The 20061-nt window shown below is 35.4% G+C and overlaps 1 protein-coding gene across 1 annotated transcript in view; it reads left to right on the forward strand.

Moving 5' to 3' along the window:
• Positions 1 to 20061, forward strand: part of LOC133657833 (calcium-activated potassium channel subunit alpha-1a-like) — a 217402-nt gene that overhangs the window by 40421 nt on the left and 156920 nt on the right. The window contains exons 3-4 of the mRNA XM_062059616.1: positions 3 to 89; positions 191 to 267. Of these exons, the coding sequence (XP_061915600.1) occupies positions 3 to 89; positions 191 to 267 (164 nt within the window). The remainder of the gene's footprint in view (positions 1 to 2; positions 90 to 190; positions 268 to 20061) is intronic.

Genomic DNA, 20061 nt, shown 5'->3' on the forward strand with positions numbered 1-20061 from the left:
AGCATCCTCATCAACCCGGGCAACCACGTCAAGTTGCAGGAAGGAACGCTGGGGTTTTTTATCGCCAGCGACGCGAAAGAAGTCAAGAGGTCGACCGGCTTCAAACGTTGTCATGGCGTTCATCCCCCCCCCCCCCCCCCCCCCCCCCCCCCCCGCCGACGTGCTCACCGTGTTTTTTCTCCCTTTTTAGAGCTTTTTTCTACTGCAAAGCTTGTCACGACGACATCACCGACGCCAAGCGGATCAAGAAGTGCGGCTGCAAACGACGTGAGTAGCCTCGACCTTTGACCTTGTGTCACCACCCCCCCTCCCCCCCGCCCGGCCCCCTCCTTCCCTTCCTCTCAATCCCGAACCTTCCAGTGTTTCCTGCTATTCCAAAAACTGCTCACGACTGTGGTGTTTTTTTAAAGGTAAATACAAACGTCTGATTATGCGATTACTAGGTGTCATATTTGAGTTTTTTTTTAATTTGGTTTAACCATTGTGTCATTTTTAATAACCGAGCTTATGTTCGCCACGTCGCGCTTCAAATATTGCGGGTTCACCACATCGCAGATTTTATTTGTCTTTTTTTTAAGCATGTTCAACAACGTTTTAAGCCATAAATTAGGCATTCTCAAGCGTGAAATATCAACAGTATTTGCCACTAGATGAGCCCAAACTAGTTCAGTATCGTGGCCACTGATTGGCTCAGCCTCGGGCAGCTTTACTATAATGGATTTAAAAGGGTGTAAAGGTGACTAAAAGGTGTTATTTCATGTCGCGTAATGTTAAAACAGTTATTTAGTTTTTCTATGCTCGAGCTATGAAAATATCCGATCGACATTTTTTACTTCGCCGGAAATGTATTTGTTGCGGTCATGTCCGTAAACTGAATATCGATATGTGTACGTCTTAAAAAGAAAATAATAATCAATACATACAAATATTACAGTTAGTCTTCTTAAAAAGAAAATAATAATCAATACATACAAATATTACAGTTAGTTGCATACAACAGCTATAAACAAATGCTCTGGCTGTTTGTTTAATTATTTAGAGACAGGCTGTTATTTTTGTAATCTTTTTATATATATATATATATATATATATATATATATATATATATATATATATATATATATATATATATATATATATATATATATATATATATATATATATATATATATATATATATATATATATATATATGTATATATATATGTATATATATGTATATATATATATATATATATATACATATATATATATATATATATACATACATATATACATATATATATATATATATATATATATACATACATATATACATATATATATATATATATATATATATATATATATATATATATATATATATATATATATATGTGTAGATATATATATATATATATATATATATATATATACATATATATATATATATATATACATATATATATATATATTAGGGCTGCAACTAACAACTAATTTGATAATCGATTAATCTGTCGATTATTACTTCGATTCATCGATTAATAATCGGATAAAAGAGACAAACTACATTTCTATCCTTTCCAGTATTTTATTGAAAAAAAAAACGGCATACTGGCACCATACTTATTTTGATTAGTGTTTCTCATCTGTTTGTAAATGTTGCAGTTAATAAATAAAGGTTTATAAAAAATAAAAATAAAAATAAATAAAAAGTAGCCTCTGCGCATGCACATAGCATAGATCCAACGAATCGATGACTAAATTAATCGCCAACTATTTCTATAATTCATTTTAATCGATCTAATCGATTAGTTGTTGCAGCCCTAATATATATATATATATATATATATATATATATATATATATATATATATATATATATATATATATATATATATATATATATATATATATATATATATATATATATATATATATATATATTCCTTTAATAATGATTTTGACAGCATGAGAAAGTGCTCAAAAAGGTTCATTCTGTCTTGTTATTCATATAGTTTTCAAATGTTCTTGTAATCAGACTAGGGTTGTACGGTATACCGGTATTTGTATAGTACCGCGATACTAATAAATGATAGTCGGTACTATACCGCCTTTAAAAAGTACCGGTGTTTTGTATGTTCACAATTTTATTTAAGGACAAACTTGCAATGTTTAATGTACCGTAAGATTTTTTTGTTAAAATAAAGCCAATAATGCAATTTGTTGCGGTCTTCTTCAGTTTAAGAACAGTATTTTAACAAAAAATAGTTTTGGGATACACAATAATATAATATTTTGATTTTGATAATATTGAATTTTAAAAGAGATGCAATTGCATGCAGTACATGATTTTTTTTTAATGTCAAAAGGGTAAGAACAAAAATATTTAGTAAGAAAACATTAAGCATTTTATTAACGCATATTATTTCCTGGCTTTCGCGGGCCACATAAAATAATGTGGCGGGCCAGATTTGGCCCCAGGGGCCTTGAGTTTGACAACAGTGAGTTCAGCCTTTTTATGAGGCCTCGGAATGTTAAAACTGTTTGACACTGGAAGTGATTATTTTCCATTACAGCTTATGTTGGGACCAAATCTAAAATCAGTGGGCCGCATTTAAAAATGAATATACATCTATATATGTAATACATTAACATATGTTTTTTTACATAAGCTGCAAAAAAATATTTTACATTTTACTTTGAAAACTGGCAGCTTAGTCACCAGAATTTTACAGTAAAAGCAGTGGGGGTTTTTTTACAGCATATTAAAAAAATGGAATAAATGGAATGGAATGGAGAAACAAAACCACTGTTTTTAGCGGGAAAATTAAAGCAACAGAGCTGCCTTTTTTTGTTTTTTTTACAGTAATTTCTTGTTGTTTTAATGTTTTTTTTTTGTTTTTTTAAACAAATATTTTAGTGTCTTACTGTATATGGAAAAAAAAACAGTACCAAAGTTAATTTTACGGTAAAAAACTCAAGTCGGCGGAATTTAACTGTAAAATCTATTGTCAATTTGATTGATACTTTGTTTTGACATCATAAGTCAAGCAGATATTTAAGAACGGTATTTCAACTAAAAATAGTTTTGGAGATATAAAAGATATAAAATAAAATAAATAAAATAAAAAATTTAAAAATTTAAAAAAATAAAATAAAAAAAAAACATTATTTTTTTTAAATTTTAATTTATTTTTTTTAAAGAAACTAAAAGAAATTTAAAAAAATAAAATAAAATAATAAAAATATAAAAAATAAAATATATATATAAATATATTTTTTAATAAATTTTAAAAAATAAAATAAAACGATATGCAATTGCATGCAGTACATGATTTGTTTTAATGTCAAAAGGGAAAGAACAAATATATTTAGTTAGAAAAGATTAAGCATTTTATTAACACATATTATTTCCAGGCTTTCGCGGGCCACATAAAATAACGTGGATTTGGCCCGCGGGTCCTTGAGTTTGACACCTGTGTGAGTTAAGCCTTTTTGTCAGGCCTCAGAATGTTAAAACTGTTTTATAATGTTGATTTATGACTGATTATTTTCCATTACGGCTTACGTTAGGCCCTTAAGTTCCTCCGTGTACAAATCCAAACATTTTAGTAGACATTCCTGCAAAAGTAATCGTCAACATCGTGGCGTGACCTTTGACCCTCCAATCGCCTCCTTCCAAGCGCGCCACGATTTCGCCACAAAGTCTCCAATTATTCCGTTCACACTTCCGGCGGTAAATCTGTCGTGTTCTGTCATATTTTGTTCTCTTCTGTTGTTGTTTTCCCTGCCATGTTTCTTTATGACCAGTGACACACTTCTTGATGTATTTCCTCCCCCCCCCTGCTGCCATTGGAACGTAATTTAAACTGCTCACTGCTAGTGATTTATTGTGAGTAGAAATCAAAACAAACATTGGGTGTGCTACTATCCGAAGTGCAAGTGTTCTCTCCCCTTCCCCACCCCCACCCCCCCAAACCCCCTTCCTCCTCTACTCTTCAGCAAAATAGCCCACCGTTATCTCTGTTGCATGTCCTACCAGTGTAGCTTCTTGCATCCCACTCCTCGCCTCTCATCTCGACACACCGTGCTCAGACCGGACTGGTCCATTCAGATGGCGCCCCGACTAAAAAAAAAAAAAACCCGCTACGTAGAGTCTAAAGCAGGGGTGTCAAACGTTTCCTAAGTATAACAATTAACCTGACATTTTTGAATGAAAGAAACCGCTGTTCTAAATGTGTCCACTGGATGTCGCCATAGCAATTCTTTGTGTCTTTGTCGATGATGCTACATATGTACAAAATAAACCACATGGTGCGAGTACGCCAGTCGAGGAAAATTATCAAACTACGTAAATAACAAACGGTAAGGTCAATTCCGGTGTACTGGGGAGGAGGCTACGCCGGATAGTCGAACCTCGGATTCAGGAGGAACAGTGTGGTTTTTGTCCTGGTCGTGGAGCTGTGGACCAGCTCTATACTCTCGGCAGGGTGCATGGGAGTTTGCCCAACCAGTCTACATGTGCTTTGTGGACTCGGAGAAGGCATTGGACCGTGTCCCTCGGGAAGTCCTGTGGGGAGTGCTCAGAGAGTACGGGGTATCGGACTGTCAGATCGATCAGAGTCAGAGCTTGGTCCTCGGACCCGTTTCCAGTGAGGGTTGGACTCCGCCAAGGCTGCCCTTTGTCACCGGTTCTGTTCATAACTTTTATGGACAGAATTTCTAGGTGCAGTCCAGGCGTTGAAGGGATCCGGTTTGGTGGCTGCAGGATTAGGTCTCTGCTTTTTGCAGATGATGTGGTCCTGGTGGCTTCATCTGGCCAAGGTGCTTCAGCTCTCGCTGGATCGGTTCGCAGCCGAGTGTGAAGCGACTCGGATGAGAATCAGCACCTCCAAGTCCGAGTCCATGGTTCTCGCCCGGAAAAGGGTGGAGTGCCATCTCCGACCCTGCCCCAAGTGGAGGAGTTCAAATACCTCGGAGTCTTGTTCACGAGTGGGGGAAGAGTGGATCGTGAGATCGACAGACGGATCGGTGCGGTGTCTTCAGTAATGCGGACGCTGTATCGATCCGTTGTGGTGGAGAAGAAGCTCTCAATTTACCGGTCGATCTACGTTCCCATCCTCACCTATGGTCATGAGCTTTGGGTTATGACCGAAAGGACCAGATCACGGGTACAAGCGGCCAAAATGAGTTTCCTACGCCAGGTGGTGGGGCTTTCCCTCAGAGATAGGGTGAATCCGGGGGGAGCTCAAAGTAAAGCAGCTGCTCCTCCACATTGAGAGGAGCCAGATGAGGTGGTTCGGGCATCTGGTCAGGATGCCACCCGAACACCTCCCTAGGGAGGTGTTTAGGGCACGTCCGACCGGTCACGGGGAAGACCCAGGACACGTTGGGAAGACTATGTCTCCCGGCTGGCCTGGGAACACCTCGGGATCCCCCGGGAGGAGCTGGACGACGTGGCTGGGGAGAGGGAAGTCTGGGCTTCCCCGCTTAGGCTGCTGCGACCGGACCTCGGATAAGCGGAAGAAGATGGATGGCTGGATGGATGGTATGACTCAGCCGGGGCTTGAACCCACGACCTACCGATCTCAGGGCGGACACTCTAACCACTGAGTAGGTTCACCATCTAGAATTAGGTTAGAGTAGAAGAGAAAACTTTACTGACATTGTAAGAAATGCTTTATGATTAATGGTTGCTACTCTTGAGCTGTGCTTTAAGATCAATAATAAGTACTAAAATAAATTCTCCGGCTAAAGCTACACATATACTGTATGTAGGGATGGGTATTGGTAAGAAATACTTTATTAATCCCAGAGGGGAAATTTTAATTTTCAGCACAATCCCATTCAAGAACAGACAAACATTACGGGGAGACAGAACAGGATCAAACATTACAGTTGTCATGTTCTGTGGTTTGGATTATGTTTTGTTATTTTCTGGTTGTTTAAGACTCTTTTAGTTCATCTCTCCCTTGTTTGGTCACCATGGTTACTTATTAGTTTCACCTGTCATTTGTTTGGTCTCACGCACCTGTTGCCAATCATGTCACTATTATTTAAGCCGGTCCTTTTCTGTTGGTCGGCCTGGCGACATTACCGCTCTTACCCTTGCCACTCGTGCTCGTATTCCGTGCCATAGTTTTCATGCTTTTTCCACGTCACAGTAAGGGTTTTCGTTTTTTATGTCCATAGTTCTGCCTTTGTGCTAGTTTTGTTTTCACAGTCAAGTTTGCATTTCCGCGCTTTTTGTTAGTGTTAAAATAAATCACGTCCCTACCTTCACGTCATGTCCGCTCCAACTTTTCTTGCATCTCGGGGAAAACAAACCCTCCAAAGTCCACGTCGTGACAGAATGTCGCCAGCCCGAAAATGACCGGCTTAAATAATAGTGACATGATTGGCAACAGGTGCGTGAGTCCAAACCAATGACAGGTGAAACTAATAAGTAACCATGGTGACCAAACAAGGGTGCGTAAACATGGACTAAAAGAGTCTTAAACAACCCGAAATTTAACAAAACATAATCCAAACCGCAGAACATGACAACAGGGAGACAGGACAGGATGGCTGACGGGTCTGCCAACTTCCGGCGCTAATAAATATGATAAATTAATATTCTTCTGTAAAATGTAATCATGTACACATGATATTAACTTATTACATGCAAAGTCAAGCCTTTATCGGTTATAATTTTGACGATTATGTCTTACAGTTTATGAAAAAACTTTGAATTGGAAAAACTGTAAGTCACGATAATCAAAATGATAACAAAGGCTTGACATGTGTCACTTTACATGTAATAAGTTAATATCACAGATTAGTTTCACTTCTAAAGTGAGTTGCTGACATAAGTTTAGTTTAGTTTTAGTCAACACCAGTAAGTTGACTGATGAACATTTAGGGATGATGTTTGATAAGAAATTATCGAGTTCGAGCCCGTTATCGAATCCTCTTATCGAACCGATTCCTTATCGATTCTCTTATCGAATCCAGATAGGTTGTTGTGTATGGAAAAAAACACAATATTTGGTTTAACAAAAGCTCACTTTTATTTTATAAGAAAAAAATAAAATAAATAAATAAATATTGATTGTTACCCCCCTAAAAAAATAAAATAAAGAAATATTGACTGTTGTTACCCAAGGTATATTAAGTGGGATTTTTCATAAAAACAAATATATACAGTAACACAAAAACTGTCTCTGTGATCACTATAGGCGTATAAATAATATTATAGTGTTAAATAAAATCAGTCCCTTGGGCACAAAACTGAAAATAATACAGCTCTCCAAAAACTGCACTTCTGCTGCTATTGGAACATATTAACTACACACACAGGCAGACAGCTAACAAACAATCCAAGACGTCTAATAAAGTTCCAAAGCAGATTAATCCATTTAGGCTCTTTATTGTTGTTGATTGTTGTTTTCTTGTCATATCTTTACTTTTGTCTTGCACTGGACTGTTATTTTTATTTATTTTTAACTGAAATACACACAATGACAAATGTATAAGCTGTGTGATTAAATTAACATACTGAAATGTATGTCAAACACAATATGTAAATATTAGCTTCACACAAATATACAGTACTATCATCAAACAAATACTTCTGAGTGTTGAAACTATTTCGATGGTGGAAATACACGACTGGCAGCCATTTTAAGTCCTCAAAACATCCATTGAAACAGTGCACAAAAATCGTTTTTCAATAAACAACTTCGTATCAAATTTAACCACTTTCCACCTTAATATTGAGTTACATAAACAAGTTAAACCGTTTACTTACAGACGTATCTTTTCCAAGGCTTGTAAGAGCTAACCCAACTTGTCTACTTCTCAATTGTCTCATGAACTGAACTGACGTCGCCAACCCGGAAGTGCCCAAACTGATGACGCGTCGTATTTTCATATCGCCACAAGGTGTCAGTAAGAGTCTACAATCAAATGGGGCATAACATTGCCGTTCCACAGGGCATTTCCTGTGGGACGGGATTCGTTCCCAGGGATTCAAATAAAGAACCAACTCTTTTTCTTTACTATAGTGGCCTCGATAACGGGAACCGGTTCTCAAAAAGGGATTCGAGTCCATGGAATCGAACAACCGGGTGAACCGGTTTCGAACATCATCCCTATGAACATTATCACATAATTTATTCAGAAAATATAAATAACAACAAATAACTTATATATACTAGTACCGCAACAGGTAATTGTAAAAAAAACAACAACATTATGATTTGTACAATTTCAGAATGTGCTTGTTCTGTTTTTAAACAAAGAAAACAATCTGAGATTGTCTTTATTTTTAAGTTATCGTGCCGTGATTTGACCAGTCCGGCCCACTTGGGAGTAGAGTTTTCTCCATGTGGCCCCCCCGATCTAAAATGAGTTTGACACCCCTGATCTAAAGTCACCCCCCCTCCTAGAAAGTGCTGCAGTATAACCATGGATTTAGACCTGATAGCCAGGCAGGTTTAGTTTTAGTTCTGTGTGTGTACTACCTTGCCAAAACACAATCCGGACCCCCTTTTGTGTTCCTCAGCAAAAACCACATGCCCCTCATTCGCTAAAGTCAGTCTCAGGTTCTCATCTGGTTCCTCTCGGATCATGAAACGTCCAACCTCCCCCCAGTCCTTTTCTACTGTATGCTCAGTCAGTCTCCATTGTCATAGCAGCAGATGGCCACCAGGTGGTGGTGTGGTACCACAATTGTGCTGTGTGAGACTGGAAGGGAGTAACCCCGCCCACCTGCTCTGTCCCCATTGAAGAGTGCTCAGCAAAGAAGTGCATTGAATCTGCTTGAAGACAAAAGAGTGTGTTACGAACGGTTTATAAAGTGGTTATTATTATGGATTATATATGTAGTTGTAACACTTTATGAAGGCATAATGAACAGACCAAGACTAACTAAATGGATAACAAATAGTAAGCCCTAAATGGTAGAACTAATCATAATTATAATTATAATAATAATATTAATACAACTCATTGCGGAAATATTTTTGAACATTTCCAAGTAACTTACAAATAGTATTTTATTGTAGGAGCTAAATATTTAGTGATGGTTTTCTTCAATACAAATACTACTAATAATATGATTACTACTACTACTACTACTACTAATAATAATACTAAGAAGAAGAAGAAGAATATTTTTTAACTCTAACTTATTGCAGAAATATTTTTTAATATTTGCATGTAACTTAAAAATTGTACTTTATTTAGTGATTGTGTTTCTAAACCCCAATACCACTACAACTACTACTACTACTAGTACTACTACTTTTTATACTGCCACTACTACTAATATGATTTTTAAAAAATCATAATAAATATGTTTACTTTAATATATTTTTATCTAATCATAGACATGAAAGGAATATTTAAAACGTACTTCTAAGTTAATTAATTTAATTATTTATTGTTGTTTTAATATTATTTTTATAGTAATATATCAATATTTTTTATCATATACAAAAAAAAATATATCTATTAAAATGTTGTCCTTACAAATAATTAGCTACACTTACTCTGGAAGTGTGTAATCACTATTGTATTATCATGATAATATAATTTTATTAGTACTACTACACATAATAATAATATTGGATTATTTTGGTGAATTTAAAAGGACTTCGATTTTGCCCAATAGTGAGCCTACACGACATATTTTCTAAGTGTTTATTAATATTTGAGTAGTTAAATTCTTCTGTGTATATGGAAGACTAGACAGTAAAGAATGTTCGAAATCGTTAAAGTAATATTAGTAGTTTTTCAGGTCTTTTTAATGGTGCACGTTTCTCAATGTTCCGTTGTCTGGAACAAATAAATCATAACCATAAACCAGGGGTGTCCAAACTTTTTCCACCGAGGGCCGCACACGGAAAAATTAAAGCATGTGGGGGCCATTTTGATATTTTTCATTTTCAAACCATAACAAAATATATGCATTTTTTATTTATTTTACTTTTTCCCGGGGACCATAAAGGGTCTCAGTCATTAAAATGTTAAAAATAAGTCAGATTATTATTTTTTTTTGAATTATTTAACGCTTACAGTAAAATACAAATTTAAAAAAATGTTTTATGGCTTTTCTGTCAAAAACAACTTAGTTTGTTTTTTTTTATAGTAAAACTGAAATATGCAGTATTTAGTAATTAGAGCCCTAAAAGATCAATAATTTTAATCACAGTGTAAAGATAAATAAAAAATAATTAAATATATTTGGGATCCAAAAGGTGCCCCACTCATAAAGTGATACATTTTTATTAGGTTTTTCTTTTACTTTTAATACTTAAATTACGAGATCAACTTCAGATATATCTGTCCATTTTATGCTGGAACTATTAGTTTGTTTGTTTTATGCGCTTTCGTCAAATAAAACTGTGATGTTTTTATATGGCTACTACTAGGGATGTCCGATAATGGCTTTTTGCCGATATCCGATATTCCGATATTGTCCAACTCTTTAATTACCGATACCGATATCAACCGATATATACAGTCGTGGAATTAACACATTATTATGTCTAATTTGGACAACCAGGTATGGTGAAGATAAGGTACTTTAAAAAATAAAAAATAAAATAAAATAAGATAAATAAATTAAAAACATTTTCTTGAATAAAAAAGAAAGTAAAACAATATAAAAACAGTTACATAGAAACTAGTAATTAATGAAAATGAGTACAATTAACTGTTAAAGGTTAGTACTATTAGTGGACCAGCAGCACGCACAATCATGTGTGCTTACGGACTGTATCCCTTGCAGACTGTATTGATATATATTGATATATAATGTAGGAACCAGAATATTAATAACAGAAAGAAACAACCCTTTTGTGTGAATGAGGAGGGAGGTTTTTTGGGTTGGTGCATTAATTGTAAGTGTATCTTGTGTTTTTTATGTTGATTTAATAAAAAAATTAATAAATAAAATAAAAATAAAAAAACGATACCGATAATAAAAAAAACGATACCGATAATTTCCGATATTACATTTTAACGCATTTATTATCGCATATTATCGGACATCCCTAGCTACTACACAATATATGCAATATTTACCACATAAAACATTTTTAAGTGAAATATTTGAAGTAATTGGAGCCCTGAAAATAATTCATTATTACGTGGATTTTTTGTCATTATTTTTTTTTTTAAGCAATGGCAAAAAAAAAGAAAAATGAAGAAAGACAAAAGAAAAAACATTGCAACTTTTTCTCGTTAAATTTCACCTCATTCCACTTTTTTTTTTTAAATGTTCTTTTTTTATTTTTACAATAGTATTTCCGGAATGTGTAAACAATTAGCTGCACTTTGGACACCCCTGCCATAAACAGTTTATAAAGCGCTTTAAAAGGCTGCCGTAGGGATATTAAAATTGGATAAGACACACTTGAGTACTGAGGATGAAAAAAAAAAAGTCCAAAATTGGATCATTGCACTTGCTTTTGCTGAAAAACAAAAGTTCTAGAAATGGCCCCTGTGACGTATTATAGCACCCGGACTCCAGCTAAGAGGTGAGCTTAGAAGAAGAAGAAGTGGACGTCCTTATAAATCCTAGTAGGACTATGAATTGTGGGTATTTGTTGGAAGACATTGTCAGCGTGTCTGTGTTGTGTCCTCCATGGCTTCCCCGCCACATGTCAACAATCCTCATCGGAACATAACAACGTACATTAAGTGTGGTCCCAACACCCCCTTCCAAAAAAACCGCCCCAGAACTCTGAAATTCGGGAACTCCAGCATGACGTGATAGCCTCGCTGCTCTTGTCTTGCCATCCCCTTTCAAAACTGCTTCATGGATATGAAACAGTTACCCTTTTTTGCACTTGCACTCCCTTTTCCTGTCGCTGAGACCGAGGAAACGACTTCTCTGCATGTTTTTTTTGCTCTGCGAGTTCCACTTTGCATGCACGCACCCCAGGACACGGCGCTCCCCGGTCCCTATCTTGGCCGTCCTCTCCTCGGCCCCCTTCGTACGACCGCATTGGGGTGGGGGATGTTATTGCCAAAGTGTGCGTAAAAAAAAAAAAAAAAAAGGTGCCAGACGGTATCAGCCCCGTTGTCGGGGTTTTGCACCCACCCGGCCGACGAGAGAGCGGGGGGGACCGGGGACCGGGGACTGTGTCTGCGACGGAGTCACAGCAATCTACAGATGCGACTCTGGGGACTTTCACTCCCGCTCCCCTCAAGGGGTCAGGGCTTCGCACACATGCACGACACGTAGGAAGCCTATTTGGAGGTGTGCCGCACGGCTAGTGGTAGTCCACGTGTCCTGCAAACTGTTCAACTTAGACTTCCTTTTTTATTGTCATTCAAATTTGAACTTTACAGTACAATTTGGTTGCATTAGCTCATGGTAGTGCAGGATGAAAAAGCAATAATATTCATTCAAATATACAAACCCCGTTTCCATATGAGTTGGGAAATGGTGTTAGATGTAAATATAAACGGAATACAATGATTTGCAAATCATTTTCAACCCATATTCAGTTGAATATGCTACAAAGACAACATATTTGATGTTCAAACTGATAAAACATTTTTTTTTTTTGCAAATAATCATTAACTTTAGAATTTGATGGCAGCAACACGTGACAAAGAAGTTGGGAAAGGTGGCAATAAATACTGATAAAGTTGAGGAATGCTCATCAAACACTTATTTGGAACATCCCACAGGTGAACAGGCAAATTGGGAACAGGTGGGTGCCATGATTGGGTGTAAAAGTAGATTCCATGAAATGCTGGATGGGGCGAGGGTCACCACTTTGTCAACAAATGCGTGAGCAACTTGTTGAACAGTTTAAGAAAAACCTTTCTCAACCAGCTATTGCAAGGAATTTAGGGATTTCACCATCTACGCTCCGTAATATAATCAAAGGGTTCAGAGAATCTGGAGAAATCACTGCACGTAAGCAGCTAAGCCCGGTGACCTTCCATCCTTCAGGCCGTACTGCGTCAACAAAGCGACATCGGTGTGTAAAGGATATCACCACATGGGCTCAGGAACACTTCGGAAACCCACTGTCAGTAACTACAGTCGGCCGCTACATCTGTAAGTGCAAGTTAAAACTCTCCTAATCAAGGCGGAAACCGTTTTATCAACAACACCCAGAAACGCCGTCGGCTCCGCCGGGCCTGAGCTCATCTAAGATGGACTGATACAAAGTGGAAAAGTGTTCTGTTGTCTGACGAGTCCACATTTCAAATTGTTTATGGAAACTGTGGACGTCGTGTCCTCCGGACCAAAGAGGAAAAGAACCACCCGGATTGTTATAGGCGCAAAGTTGAAAAGCCAGCATGTGTGATGGTATGGGGGTGTATTAGTGCCCAAGACATGGGTAACTTACACGTCTGTGAAGGCACCATTAATGCTGAAAGGTACATACAGGTTTTGGAGCAACATATGTTGCCATCCAAGCAACGATACCATGGACGCCCCTGCTTATTTCAGCAAGACAATGCCAAGCCACGTGTTACATCAACGTGGCTTCATAGTAAAAGAGTGCGGGTACTAGACTGGCCTGCCTGTAGTCCAGACCTGTCTCCCGTTGAAAATGTGTGGCGCTTTATGAAGCCTAAAATAGCAGAAGGGAGACCCCCGGACTGTTGAACAACTTAAGCTGTACATCAAGCAAGAATGGGAAAGAATTCCACCTGAGAAGCTTCAAAAATGTGTCTCCTCAGTTCCCAAATGTTTACTGAGTGTTGTTAAAAGGAAAGACCATGTAGTTGCAGCCATGAAATTCTAAGTTAATTATTATATGCCAAAAAAAAATAAAGTTTATGAGTTTGAACATCAAATATGTTGTCTTTGTAGCATATTCAACTGAATATGGCTTGAAAAGGATTTGCAAATCATTGTATTCCGTTTATATTTACATCTAACACAATTTCCCAACTCATATGGAAACGGGGTTTGTAAATAAATAGATTACTGCACAGATAAATGTATTGCACTTTCCAGGTTTATGGATGTATGTTATATTGTCTTTATATTCCAGCCAGTTAATCCATTTTTGGGGGGGAATTGAGGGGATAATTATGATGCGTTCAAGAGTCTAACTGTAGTTAAATTGTAGTTCAACTCAAAACTGTTCATACCCTGGTCACACTGTGACTTCGAATCCCTTTGTATTGTTAAATGGGTGTCTTTCACAGGGAAGTTGGTCAAAAGTTGTGTTGATTTTATCAACTTTGTGTCAAACAGTTGTGTACCGTATTTTTCGGACTATAAGGCGCACTTAAAATCCTTTCTTTTTCTCAAAAATCGACAGTGAGCGTTATAACCCGGTGCGCCTAATGTACGGAATAATTCCGGTTGTGTTTACCGACCTCGAAGCAATTTTATGTGGTACATAAGTGTGACCAGTAGATGGCAGTCACACATAAGAGATATACGTGTACACTGCACTATGACGGCAGTAAACAACATCGAAACTTTAAATGTTGCATTGGAAATAAAGAACATGTCGGGTTCAAACACTGATGACATCTATTAAACAGACAAGAAGCAAGGAATCAGGCAGAGACAGAGTTCAATTTAGCTCATGGGAGAGTGCATGGAGCTGCACACTTATCACAGTCTCGCCCTACGCTCTAAGGTCCAGCTCCCGCGTCCCTCTATTTATTCAGGAGTTTCACAGTCAACATCACTAAGGCCGCCTCTAAAAGGAGCTGACACATATATTATGCAAAGCAGGTCCAGTACGCACAATGCGTGACGGAATGTGCTGGGGGCCTTGTGATTTCGCCTTGTCACCGCTTCGTCTGCGTGCTGTCGTCTTATCTGCGTTGAGGTCCGTGTTGTCTCTGCTTCGTCTGCGTTGCTGTCGTCTTATCTTCGTTGAGGTCCTTGAAGTCCTTGGCTGTTAGCGGGCTAAAACAAAGATAACATCTGCGGCTGAGGCTACCCCTCAGACAAGAAGTTTCGTCCTTGCACAGATACAAAATCTAACTTGAGCACAATAGCTAATAACTATAGCAAAAGACTTTAAGCATACTAAAGTTGTGTGATAATATACATATATACATGATTATTCTAACAGAACATTACACACGGCGTGTCAAAAATCGTTCAAAATGTTTTAGTACGACTTTGAAGCCGCACTGCTTGATGGAAATAAAGAACATGTCAGGTTCAAACACTGATGACATCTATTAATCAGACAAAAAGCAAGGAATCACGCAGAGACAGAGTTCAATTTAGCTCATGAGGAGAGTGCATGGAGCTGCACACTTATCACAGTCTCGCCCTACGCTCTAAGGTTCAGCTCCCGCGTCCCTCTATTTATTCAGGAGTTTCACAGTCAACATCACTGAGGCCGCGTTTAAAAGGAGTGGTCACATATATCATGCAAAGCAGGTCCAGTACGCACAACGCGTGACGGAATGTGCTGGGGACCTTGTGATTTCGCCTTTTGTATGAAAAATAGACCATTCATCGGCAGCGCGCCTTATAATCCGGTGCGCCCTATGGTCCGGAAAATACGGTAAATAAAGTGTTTTATTATTAATATTGCTTAACACTAACATCTTACAGTCTTTTGACACTTCCACGCTAAAGAGAAAGATACCCATTCAACAAAAAACATTTTCCTTAAAATGTGTCTATAGCATCACAAAAAGTAGGATATGTAACTTTTATTAAAATTCTCATTAAAAATGTATACACATTTAAATACATTTCGAGGTAAATTATTGCATTTATTTCAGCATTTGTCATTGGTTTAAGAAAGATGATATAATAGTTTTAATATAACAGTAATAGGTTTTGTTAATTTAAAATAAATTATAGCAAGTGTTTTAAATGGCATTTTATTTTCTAATTTATTCATTTAAGTCAAATGTTGTGTTTGTAACTTTTTGTCATTCATATTTAAAAAGTAAGGCAAATGCTATAGTTAAAAAAAATAAAAAAATAATAATTTGAAAGGAAATCATGCATTTGAATTTGAAGATAATTATAAAAAATACATACCAATACAAATAATTATACAGTAAAATACAAAAAATAAAATGTGTTTTGTGTAAATTATATACAATCATAGCAACTAATTATTTTATTAACATCACTTAGCACAAAAAAATAATAGTGTAAAAAAAGTAATGTTTCTAATTCTTGTAAAAATAATAACGATAATAATAATACATGTTATTTATTGAACGCTTTTAAAAATTCAAAGATGCTTAAATGGGTAAAAAAAAATTACTACGCTTGTAAAAAAAAAAATTGCAAATAGAGCTGTAAAAAAATAAAAATAACAAATCTGTTATGAATAAATGTATGAATTAAAATTTAAAAAAAGAAAATAATATAAATTTAATTTGTCAATAAAGTTTCAAAATTATATCATACGACAATACCAAAAATGATCTTAATTGTATTGGATTTTTTTTATTATTGTTTTCTGTTTCCAAGTGATTAAATACTAATACAAAACACACATTCTTGTTTTGAAATATAGATGAATAAATGCATACAAATATATTTTACGAACATTAATTCTTCCTATTTTTACTAATGTTAAAATAATGCTGTAGTTAAAAAAAATATATATATACATTTGAAAGGAAATCATGCATTTGAATTTGAAGGTAATTATAAAAAATACTTACAAATACAAAATAATTATACAGTAAAATACAAAGAATAAAATGTGTTTTTGTGTAAATTATATAAAATTATAGCAACAAATTATTTTATTAATATCACTTAGGCCAAAAAATAATAGTGTAAAAAAAAGTAATATTTCTAATTCTTGTAAAAATAATAACGATAATAATAATTCATGATATTTATTGAACGTTTTTAAAAATTCAAAGACGCTTAACTGGGTAAAAAAAATTAGTACGTTTGTAAAAAAAAAAAAAAAAAGCAAATAGAGCTGTAAAAAAATAAAAATAACAAATCTGTTATGAATAAATGTAAGACTTAAAATAAAAAAAAATTGAATAATGTAAATTTAATTTGTCAATAACATTTCGAAATGATATCACAATGCCAAAAATTCTCTTAATTGTATTGGATTTTTTTTTTTTATTGTTTTCTGTGTCCAAATGATTAAATACTAATAAAAACACACATTCTTGTTTTGAAATATAGATGAATAAATACATACAAATATTTTTTACGAACATTAATTCCTCCTCTTTTTACTAACGTTAAAATAATGCTGTAGTTTATATAAAAAAAAAAACATTTGAAAGGAAATCATGCATTTGAATTTGAAGGTAATAATAAAAAATACTTTCAAATACAAAATAATTATACAGTAAAATACAAAGAATAAAATGTTTTTTTGTGTAAATTATATAAAATTATAGCAACTAATTATTTTATTAATATCACTTAGCCCAAAAAATAATAGTGTAAAAAAAGAAGTAATATTTCTAATTCTTGTAAAAATAATAATGATAATAATAATACATGTTATTTATTGAACGCTTTTAAAAATTCAAAGATGCTTAACTGGGTAAAAAATTTTAGCACATTTGTAAAAAAAAAAAAAAAGCAAATAGAGCTGTAAAAAAACAAAAATAAAAATAACAAATCTGTTATGAATAAATGTAAGACTTAAAATAAAAATAAATTAAAATAATGCTGTAGTTAAAAAAAAAACAAAAAAAAAACATTTGAAAGGAAATCATGCATTTGAATTTGAAGGTAATTATAAAAAATACTTATAAATACAAAATAAAGATACAGTAAAATACAAAGAATAACATGTTTTTTTGTGTAAATTATATAAAATTATAGCAACTAATTATTTTATCAATATCATTTAGGCCAAAAAATAATAGTGTAAAAAAAGTAATATTTCTAATTCTTGTAAAACTAATAATGATAATAATAATACATGTTATTTATTGAACGCTTTTAAAAATTCAAAGACGCTTAACTGGGTAAAAAAAATTAGCACGTTTGTTAAAAAAATAGCAAATAGAGCTGTAAAAAAAATAAAAATAAAAAGAACAAATGTATGAATTAAAATAATAAAAAAAATTGAATAATGTACATTTTATTTGTCAATAAAATTTCGAAATTATATCACAATGCCAAAAAATCTCTTAATTGTATTGGATTTAAAAAAAAATGGTTTTCTGTGTCCAAATGATGAAATACTAATAAAAAAGCCACACATTCTTGTTTTGAAATATAGATGAAATATTTTTTTACGAACATTAATTCCTACTATTTTTACTAATGTTAAAATAATATGATACCTGTTCCGTGCCAACATGATGCAGTAATGTAATGTATATGATTTATAATCGACAGCAGTGCGTGTTTACATCCAAAATATAGACTGTACATTATACAGTACATATAATATTATTTTCACGACGTACACAAGTTCAAGCTTCCCTTTGGGAGTGGAGCAGTGAAAGCTAGAGAAAAGCCCATGAAATGAAAGCATGAATGAAGTCCATCCAGTAGAGTAGTGCCATGCCCTTTGGAGCTGCTGCATGATGGGAAACAGGTACGTGTTCTGCTCTTCTTAGCCCTACTGGTTGCGAAATGTACAAAATAAATTGCTGCTGAAGACATTGCTCATGCCTTGAATGCCTCCCCCGTCCCTGTCCCCCGTTCTCCTCACCCTTCTTCCCTGACTGTCCTACTTGTTTGCCTTTTTGACCTGTTTGGGCCTTGGCACGCAGCTTGACCCCTGCAAAAAACAAACAAAAAAAAAAAAGACTTTTGCATCGAATGAATCCGCTTGTTATTGCTGACAAAGCAACATAAAGAGCTAAATTTAGTGTATGCATGTCAGGGGCGGGGGTCAAGTCTGCTGCACATTCTGATGAAGTTCCCCCCCCCCCCACCCTTGGATGAGTATTTCTCCTTTTGCCATTAACCTGCTGCTTTTCCTCTCCTCTCATCCTGGAACATGACTGTAGCCAAGATGTCCGTCTACAAGCGAATGAAACTGGCATGTTGTTTTGATTGCGGCCGTTCGGAGCGCGACTGCTCTTGCATGTCAGGCAGTGTACATAGTAACATGGACACCCTTCAGAGGGCCTACCCACTTTCCTCTGTCTCTGTTCATGATTGCGCAACCACTTTACGTGCCTGTAAGTGACACCGCCCCAACACATGCTGTTACCTGTTTGTGACGTGCGTGTGTGTGTGTGACCGTGACCACTGTGGAACTCTTGTGTACGTGTCAACGTGTCGATCGATCCATCCAGCGATCGATCCATCGATCAATCAATCTATTTGTCGACGCTATATCGCCAAAAGTGTTTGCTCACCCATCCAAATGATCAGAATGAGGTGTCCTGATGACTTGGCCCGGATGAACTTGACTGGCCTGCACAGAGTCCTGACCTGTACCCGGTAGAAACACCTTTGGGATGAATTAGAACGGAGACTGAGAGCCAGGGGTCGTATTTATCAAGCTTCTTAGAATTACTCCTAAGAAGTCTGCTAAGAGTTGACTTGTGAGCAACGTTCCCTCTAAGGTGCGCGCTGCTCAAGGCGTCCTCTGCGCACAGCAAATATATGCCGCGCACCAAATCAAATCCCATCTGAATTCTAAACAAAATAAACACATCATTTATTCCGTATAATTTTGCAATGCAACTCTGAGTGAAAGTGACAACAAGCGGCCCTAACGGTGTTCGTCAACACCGTTCAATTATTGTAACTAGGGATGCCGATAAATGCGTTAAAATGTAATATCGGAAATTATCGGTATCGTTTTTTTATTATCTGTATCGTTTTTTATTTTTTATTTTTCATTTTTATTTTAATTAAATCAACATAAAAAACACAAGATACACTTACAATTAGTGCACCAACCCAAAAAACCTCCCTCCCCCCATTTCTTTCTGTTGTCAATATTCTGGTTCCTACATTATATATCAATATATATCAATACAGTCTGCAAGGGATACAGTCCGTAAGCACACATGATTGTGCGTGCTGCTGCTCCACTAATAGTACTAACCTTTAACACTTAATTTTACTCATTTTCATTCATTACTAGTTTCTATGTAACTGTTTTTATATTGTTTTACTTTCTTTTTTATTCAAGAAAATGTTTTTAATTTAGTTATCTTATTTTA

The sequence above is a fragment of the Entelurus aequoreus genome, linkage group LG09, assembly GCF_033978785.1.
Source record: "Entelurus aequoreus isolate RoL-2023_Sb linkage group LG09, RoL_Eaeq_v1.1, whole genome shotgun sequence".
In the NCBI taxonomy this organism is placed as follows: domain Eukaryota; kingdom Metazoa; phylum Chordata; class Actinopteri; order Syngnathiformes; family Syngnathidae; genus Entelurus; species Entelurus aequoreus.